This window comes from Lygodium microphyllum, chromosome 15 (genome assembly GCF_053477565.2).
Source record: "Lygodium microphyllum isolate KBCC chromosome 15, Lygodium_microphyllum_v1.1.10, whole genome shotgun sequence".
Classification (NCBI taxonomy): Eukaryota; Viridiplantae; Streptophyta; class Polypodiopsida; order Schizaeales; family Lygodiaceae; genus Lygodium; species Lygodium microphyllum.
Window position 1 is genome coordinate 98271439 of NC_141149.1, and position 9243 is coordinate 98280681.

Consider the following 9243-nt stretch of genomic DNA (forward strand, 5'->3'; position numbering starts at 1 on the left):
GGTCTTACCAGAATGTCAAAACTTGAAAGTATTCTTTAGTATTACAAGAAAAACCAATTGTCCATGGAACTCAGTCCTGAAATAAGAAGAGGACAATCTGGGAACGTAGTTTCCAAGATAAAGGACCACTCCAATCTACTAAAAGGATCCTATGACAATTTAATCTAAAGAAGAAAATCCTACCAAGGACAACCAAGAATCTTGTGACCACAAGTGATAAAGTTCCGCGATGTTTCTATTGCAAGGAGTTAGGTCATTTCAAAAGGGAATGTCCAAAGTACCCTAAACACCAATGATCCGAGTGCCACAACATTGGACATAACTACATCAATTTTTCCAACTAAACTCGAAGAGAACTTGAGCTTACAAGAAATGAAGTTGTACAAGCTCCAGTGATCAAAAATATATAGGACACTTAGTCCTCCTAGAACCGTAAAAGAAATTTTCCTATCATACGGCTTGTCTACTTTACTTGCTTTAGATGTTAGTTTTGCACCGTTTTTGTTCAAATCGCTTAGTTAACTTTATGAATGGCCTACCTCTTCTATTTGTTAAGTCAAGAGATGACTTCAAGGAACCCAATTCCAAGTGGCACTTAAAAGAGTCAAAGAGTCATGAAGCAGATGGAGTCTGGAGACACTTTCAAGACTTGGAGAAACTGCTTCAAAATGGCATGGAGAGCTACTGCTCTTTAAAGATTAATGTCTTGCTATGGAGAATTGTAGCTAACAAAATGGCTACAAGAGACGGTGTATCTCAATTTGTGCAAACCTCTCCATTCTATTTTCTACAAGAGGAAGGAAGAGAATATTGTGCATGTATTTTGGGATTGCTATGAAGTACAAGCCTTGTGACACAAGATTAAAAATCTATGGAGAAACTAAATCTTCTTCACACTGTCCCATGGAAGGAAATCTTGCTAGGAGATCGTGGCAACCTCAGCGAGGTTTCCGAGAAAGTTTGGGGGATTATTCACGGCATCACATTCCTCAATATTTGGTGCCACATTTATAACATTTGGTCATCTTAAGTCCCCTTTTATCCCATTCTCTAGTCTTAGTAGTAGAATTTTTTTAAAGATTTACCACATGCTAAAAAAAGATAGCTAAGAAGGATAAAGATAATAAACCTATATCTGGGCTTGTTTTGTCCCTGATATAACTGCTCAAACTCTACAGTGGTGATGTACATATTTACCTTTTATCCTAGTGTAACATAACGCATTATAAACAACTCTTACTTGACTCTGTGACTAAGGCTAGTGCCTTGCCCAACTCTTACTAGACTTTGTGAAAGCCTTGAAAGTAAACTGCACATGACGTGTCATTCTCTTGCCTCCTTACTAAAAAAAGTGGCTACCCTTGCTTGCTAGTGTCCATGCATTTCAGTGCACTATTGGTTCTACACCTAAAATTTTCCTGCCAGTTCAAGCCCAAGACACTAACCAGTGCATTATGGTCACATTCTGTACAGTTATGTGGTAGTGATTATATCTATTGTGCATTGCATTGCATTCAGTACACATGATACAAGAGCATGTGGTATTGGATCATTGTATGATCAATCTCCAGGGTAAGTAGACACTATACATAACATGACAGGCTGGAGAATAGTGAAAGCTCAAATCACTAGTGCTAACTGATTTGCTGCATTGATAGCTCCACTGCCAGATGTCCAATTAATGAAGCTTCTGTATCCAGCGAAATCTGCAACCCCTATTCTCTACTTCCTTAAGTACATTATGGGGTAGGAGATCCCTCAACTGTGGCAACAGCTTGACCTTTCGAAGTCCACAGCAAGCCGACAATGCTGCCTCAAAGCCAGAAACTGACACATTGTTCAGATGGACCAGCTTCATATTTTTCATGCGATTAAGTTTGGCAGCTGCTATAAGACCTTGATCTGTCACTGCAGTGTAAGATAGATTGACCTGCAAAACTTCAATAATCAGTTAACTCTTCCCACAGGACAGGTAGGTGTACTGACTATAAACTCTTCCCACCACAAAAAATACAATATTAGTGAGTTTGGGAATCTCCCAATTCCCATTTTTTGAATATTAAAAATGTGACACATGGATAACATGCCCATAAGTTTCTCAAAAGCATATGATGTGACCTATCATTGGAAAGCGCTTGAAAAATGGAATCTATGGAGCTATAGAGCACTCGATTTGGAGTTATAGTGTTCAAGTTATGACAAATCCAAATATTTGACCACATGTCCCAAACTTATGGGAAATTCCCATATTTCCTAATATGATGTTAAAAGCAAACAGGTATACTAACTATAGGAGCTCCGTGCACACCTGTTGTAAATCCGTACAATGGTGCGCTAACACTAGAACTCCAGTGTCATCAACAGACGAACACCGCTTGACATCAAGCTCCACCAGGTGGATGCATCCTCTGCCAACAGCAGCCAGTCCAACAGAAGTTATAGATGCACACCCTCGTATCTCCAGGTTATAGAGCTCTCGGCATTGTGCAATGCTTTGCAGAGCTTTATCTGTAATTTCTGTGCAATATGAAAGGTTCAAGATCTTCAACTTTGAGCATCTAGTTGCAATGGCTGCAACACCATCATCCCCAATTCCAGTAGACCTGAACAGTATAAAATAGTAGCATGTTCTCAAATGCTACACAGCATATAAATCCCTCATCAAGAAAATTCAGTAAGCAGATTTTCTTCTCATATGCTAATGGTTAATTTTAATAAACCTCACTCTACCAATCATGTTTGCCCATCACATAGAATTAGGATCATGCGCAAAAAAAAAAAACCTGTAGACATCAAGCTCTTCAAGGTTGGGGCAGCCATATGAAATGTGTTCCAAGCCCTTGCTGGAAATTAGAAAACAGAACCCGGCCTTAAGAACTTTCAGGCCTGGGCAGTTTGCTAATGACAACAGACCTGAAACAAGCACAAATTAATCATAATTAGTGTAAAGTTTAAAATTCTACAAACAAGAAATGTACTCCATTTTGAAATAAAATCCCACCTGAATCATTCAAGTTGGTATCAGTCAAATCGAGCTCTTCTAGCTTAGGACAGGCATTCCCCAGGCTAGAAAACCCCGCTTTTGAAATACGCCGGCATGACTCCATCTTTAGACTGACCAATTCTGAGGCAAACATTGCAAGGGAAGACAAAGCAGAATCTGTCAGCTCCTGACAGCAAGTAAGATCAAGTTTTCGAAGGACTTGGCAGCCAGCAAGGGCAGCAGATAAGCCAGTATCTGTGACACCTCTGCATTTGCTCAGGCTCAATTCTTTCAATGCTTTGCAACCTCCTCCAAGCAATGACAAGTCAGCTGCACCAACATCACAGCCATCAAGCCTAATTGACTGTAGGCCTTCCAATTTCCGAATGCTCTGGAGCAAAGCATCAGTTACCTGCATTTTGCAGACAGATTTTTAATTGATGCACATGAATGCATAGTGTTGATGCAATATTATTGTTTGATGTGTGAAAAACTCTTACTGGAAGGGAGTAAGAGAGTGAGAGATGTTGCAGAGTAGCAAAGCCATCGGCAAGGCCTACCAGGCCACCATAACTAACACTTTGACATCTTGATACATCCAGCATCTGCAAAAACAACTTAGGGGCTAATCAACATAGTGAGAGATGCTGTAGAGGGAAGAAGTCATCAGCAAGGCCACCATATTAACCCTTTGACGTCTCAATAATCCAATATCTGATCAAACAAGGGGCTAATCACAATTGCACAATATGGGCCCATAAGCTCTTCATTCAGAAACAAGGCGCTAATCACCATAATCAACACTTACATCTTGATATATCTAGCATTTGCAAAGACATCTCGATATATCTCGATTATCAACATTGAACAAGCATGTACCCATGAGCTCTCTATGCATTGAAGTGTCAAATGACGACACTAGAGAGCAAGGCAAGATGTGTCATGTGGATGCTTCACCCAGAAGTAGAACAATGAAACAACCACAAACTCATTCTTCATATGGTCAAACTGTTTCACGTGCAAAGACAACTAACTACCTGTAATGTTTTGCAGCCATGTTTGAGGTGTGCCAAGCCTTCATCATCAATGCTGTGGCAAGCAACCAAGCTCAGAGATTCCAAGTGTTTGAGGTTCTTAACAGATGCCAAGCCAATGTTGCTGATCTGGATTCCATTTGAATAACAGCCTTGAATGAGGAAAAGACTTCAGATAAAACCAATGGAAAGCTAAGTAAACAGGAAAAAGGAAGGGTTTTGTATCTCAACACCTACCCATCAGAAAAATTCACATGACAAAATCTCAGTTATGCAATTAAGACCAGAAGTTTTCAATATTTACCCGTGTGGGAAAAGGATCTCTTTCCCGTGTTTTTCCCTATAATGTTCAACATCATTAGCTTCTCCACTCGAGGAACCACATACCTAGCTCCCAACCGCACTTAGCTAGCTAGGTATGTAGTCCCTCCCTCACAAAAGCTCATAATGTCAAAATTCACAATGTGGGAACCGTAGTAGGAATTTTTCTAAAACTTCTTGTGTGATAAGCATTGATTGTGGGTTCAAGCATTTGATAGTAGCACGGCCAATAAAATACCGGTGTTAAAGCTGCATGCACTTCGTATCAACCTCTACTTGTATGCGTTAGGAATCAGGATTTGAAATGGCTTAGATTTTCCGAAGTGCTCATGCAAGATTGGGTGCTCCTGCACCTGCATGGATTCTCAAGGGCTATTTTCCTTTGTTTTTCCCGTCAACAGTGTTCAACATCATGAGCTTCTGCTCAAGAGGCACTGCATACCTAGCTAGATGCAGTTGGGGCCAAGAGGCTGCCGAACCTCCCTGGGTCCAACCTAGCGACATATGTGATCCCTCCTTGCAGAATCTCATGACATTTGTTGTAATTACAATGTCAGAATTATAGTGGGACTTGGTCTAAAACTTCTTGTGATAGGCTATTTGCAATCTGCACCGCAGTATCAATTATAAGGAAAAAAGGAGCGCACAGCTTATATCATCCTGAAACGTATGGAAGCCGATGGTATTTACCTCTGTGTAAGACAGGTCCAGGCTCCGAAGCTCCTTGCAATTAGAGCCGATAGCAATCGCGGTCCAGTCTGAAATCCCTGAACACCACCTCAAGTTCAAGTGTAGCAGCCTCCCGCAGCCTGATGTCATGGCCACCATCCCGGCGTCTGTGATGGCCTCGCACTGGACAAGCTTCAGAGACTGCAGGCCATTCATCGCGGATAGCGCCACCATGCCCACATCTGTCAATTGGCTACAGAAACTCAGATCGAGGGCGGTGAGGGAGCTGCATCTGCGGCTCAGAGAGGCAAGGCCCGCATCAGTGAAGGTGCAGACCTTTGACAGGTTCAGGGACTGGAGGTAGGGGCTAGCATTGTGTGCGAGGTGCGCAAGGGCCGTATCACTGACGTAGGTGCAGGGGGAGAGGTTGAGAGAGCGGATGTGGCTATGCGAGGCGAGGAAGGAAGGGAGGAGGTGTGCACGGAGGAGGGTAAAGCTATGGCCGGAGGCGCGGATGTGGAAGAAGCGCTTGCAGACAAGGGACCAGCTGTTCCTGTCGCCGTGGGAGCGGAGCTTCTCGAAGACACTGAGGAGGATGCGGTCGTCGAGGAGGTCGAGGATGCTGCTGGGAGGGTAGGGGCAGCGGCGGGGGAGTTTGGAGCTTGGATCCATAGCGGGGGGCTGATTCGCTGAAGCAGAGGAATGATGGAGCATGCAGGAAATGAGAGAGACAGACAGACAGACAGACAGAGAGACAGACACAGAGAGAGAGTCGCACAGATAATTGAAGATTAATTGAAGGTGGAGGCTTATGCACTCAGCTGAGACAGTGCTGGCATCGGCAGGACGCCATGGACAGTGTCAATGGGTGAAGGCTGTGTCTTTTCTGATTCAGGAGAAAGCTTAAGGCACATACATCTGAGAGAGAGAGAGAGAGAGAGAGAACTGCCTGTGATGAGAAGAAGCCTGTGATGAGAAAGCTTAAGGTACATACATCTGAGAGAGACAGAGAGAGAGAGAGGCAACTGCCTGTGATGAGAAGAAGCCTGTGATGAGAAAGCTTAAGGCACATACATCTGAGACAGACAGAGAGAGAGAGAGAGAGAGAGAGAGAGAGAGAGAGACAACTGTCTGTGATGAGAAGAAGCCTGTCTTAGTGACAACCCTCCCTTGTTGCCTCCATCATTTACAGCGAACTGTAGCGCTTTACAATTTATTACCATTATTTTAATTGGGGCCGGAGGATAGTTTCGTCACATGTACGGACGTCCGTGACACGGCAGGTAACAATAGTACAGGCCCAGCTCCCGGCCTGTTCACATGCTAGTTAACTGCCACAATAACGTTCATTACCACCTCACCGTGTCATTTTTTCTTCTTTTTACCAAGTGATAGAACGTGTTAAAGGTTGAAAATATTTAGAAGCCAGGTCTAGGATTACCAAACCTACAACCATTGGCAACTAAACTAGCTGCCAAACTAGAAGGTTTAGGATTACCAAACTCTCTTACATGCCTCATGCAAAAATTTCTAGATAGTAGGATGCCCCAAATGTAAGAACTTAACCCCTCTCATGGTTATTCTTACTCCATTGGAAATTAAAATCAAGCACTCGTGTAAATTAATAAAAGGCATCTATTAGGAGACATGGTTCAAGTATAAGAAGCTTCTTGCTCCTACTCGACACCCTACTCTTACCTTACCTTGGGCCTAGCTGATTTTGTCTGGTTCAACTTTGTCAGAACTCGATCTTGGGGGGCTTTCTAAATTAAGTCTACAAGCCATATAGGAAAGGTATCCAAGTACGAGTGATGCCAGGAGGCATATTCTACGGTGGATTCCGTGAGGTTTGTAAAACTATATTTATTCTATGAGTTTTTTATTTCACAATGGATTCTGTGAGGTTTTGTGGTGGATTCCGTAAAACTATATTTATTTGTGAGGGTTCGTACGCAAGGTGGATTCTTTGTGTGAGAAGTTGATAAGGACGCCTATTCTTTTCGGGCATCATGTTAATTTAATGTGCATGTGGGTGACTCCACAGCGGGTGATTCCGCAAAATACATATTTAAATTAATTGACGTTTATCAGTTTAGAGTGCACTCGTATTAAATTAAGGTTAGGACAGAGTTCCAACCTATTTATTTATTTTGTAGTTGAAGACTGTTAGGTATTCACTATTGTTTATTTATTTTATTTATAAATAATTGTGAATACTTCGGTTGATGTGTAGAGCAGGTAGCGATGGCTTTGGGTAGCATTGGGCGTTAGCGTAAGTCCAAGCGTAAATTTCATTATTAAAATTATTACTCTATTTGTAAGTTATAGGTTTAAACTTCTTTAGTAATAATTAGATCATTATCCTTAGTACTATTAATTTATTTATTTTTTTAATATGGATTATTTTAGAATGAATATGAGATTTAAGATATAATTTTATTGAAATAAGCTTTCTTTATGGAATACTTGTTATTTTCTTAATGTAATTAAGTTTAGAAGGCTTTTCTAGCTTTCTTTATAAAAGTAACAGAATGGCGCACAAAATAAGAGAACATGTGAAAAGTTAATTTTTTCGTTTCTCCCTCATCCGAAATCGGAATTCAGAGCTTCAAGAGTCGTTTCAAGAGTTTTGGCACGCTCTAGATGCGATGGTGATATCAAAACGTCAAGATTCAGAGCACAAAATTTTCTGCAACAACTGCAGCATGTTACAGGATACCTCTTAACTCTTAAAACTCTATATTTCAATTGATATTTGTACTTTCTTTGTAATTATATGTAAGATATGTATACAAATATCCATGTAAAACTATAATATATAATTAAGGATGGCAAATCATGGCTTTTGCCATGGAGGAGGTTGGGCCCAATCGTGTGTTTTTCTCGTCTTTCTCAATCTATTGAGTAATTCAAATCCTTTTATCTATTATAATGTTATTTATATTTAAGAGTTGAGATGTTTGATTTATTAGATTTTTCTACTAAATTCTTTGTTTATGATTGAGATTTGATTTGCTAGATTTGCCACGTGTTCCACTTCGCAAAATTAATATCAGATCTTGGCTACACTCCGAGTATTAATTGTATGATATCAGTATATAAAGGCAACCACCGTGAAACAATCGCAATCTACAAGACAAATCACTATAGATGAGCATTGTAGCTGCATTTCTCGTGTTTTAGATAGCCTTATATCCACAATTGATGGACTCGAATTGATCCAATTTGTTCTTCTCTGAATTTGGATTATAGCATGGACTTGGCTATGCAAACATGATGTTATAGCCAAAAAGATTTTGAAGTTTATTTCATAGCTTTGTTTTATTTTATAAAAGTTTCAAGTTTAAGCATACTAAGTCTTTATATATATTACAGGATATATAGAAGAAACACTTAAAAGTAGTCTAGCTGTTGCATATGCTTCACCATAAAAATATTATCGAACAACTATTTTTCAAGTAATATAGCTTTTTACTGGTTCATATTTTGAGGATGGTGTAAAAACAAACGTTTTAGCCCTCAAAAAAATCTACAATTGTTATTAGACACATATTTTACAAATTCAAAATATTTAGTGAGTTATTTGAGTCCTAAAATGACCATGAATGCAAATTTCACAGTAGTATGCATAAAACTGTATAGTAGTAAAATTCGAGCCCTATTTTTTATGACCTTACCTTCAGAGTTGGTAATCCATCATAGGGACATGAATTGTAGACATTTTTGTTGTCTACAACTCTCTAGTTATCATCATGACCTGATTCTATCTACAAAGAAAGTTATTTATCTTGAAAGTAGGTCTCGCAGTTAACCTAGACTCAGTAAAATTTGTAAATTTTAACCTATACAAACATCTAATTTCCTAGTAGGATAGCTTTTAATCCATTTGAAATTTGAGTATACTCCCAAAAGAAAAAGTTTAGCTTATACAAAGATCTAAAATTTATATTAGACATGGTTTTATCTAAATATGCATATACTAAAAGATAATCATATCTAAATATACCATAGAACTTGAATATTACTATTTTTTACCAAGAAACTAGTATTTTATCCAACTTTAGCCTTATGTTTAATATGTTTCTTTTTAAATTTTAGTCTTAGTCATAAGTAAATATTTTGTAAAATTCCTTATAAGCTCCAACTCTCTAGTTATAGACTGACTTGATTCACAATAAGATATAAGTCGTTTTTTATTCAAAGTAGGCCTTCAATATGATTCTCACTCTAATTTTT

At 39.5% G+C, this 9243-nt stretch overlaps 1 protein-coding gene across 1 annotated transcript; it reads right to left on the bottom strand.

Moving 5' to 3' along the window:
- Nucleotides 1–658: 658 nt before the first annotated feature.
- LOC148024808 (F-box/LRR-repeat protein 3-like) lies at nt 659–6119 on the bottom strand. Its single transcript, XM_087694451.1, has 7 exons — nt 5029–6119; nt 4021–4146; nt 3484–3588; nt 3002–3395; nt 2784–2913; nt 2309–2603; nt 659–1930 (listed from the first exon to the last, which is right to left on the bottom strand). The coding sequence occupies exons 1-7, from the start codon at nt 5719–5721 to the stop codon at nt 1679–1681; spliced, it is 1995 nt and encodes a 664-aa protein (XP_087550577.1). The 5' UTR covers nt 5722–6119; the 3' UTR covers nt 659–1678.
- Between the last annotated feature and the right edge of the window lie 3124 nt (nt 6120–9243).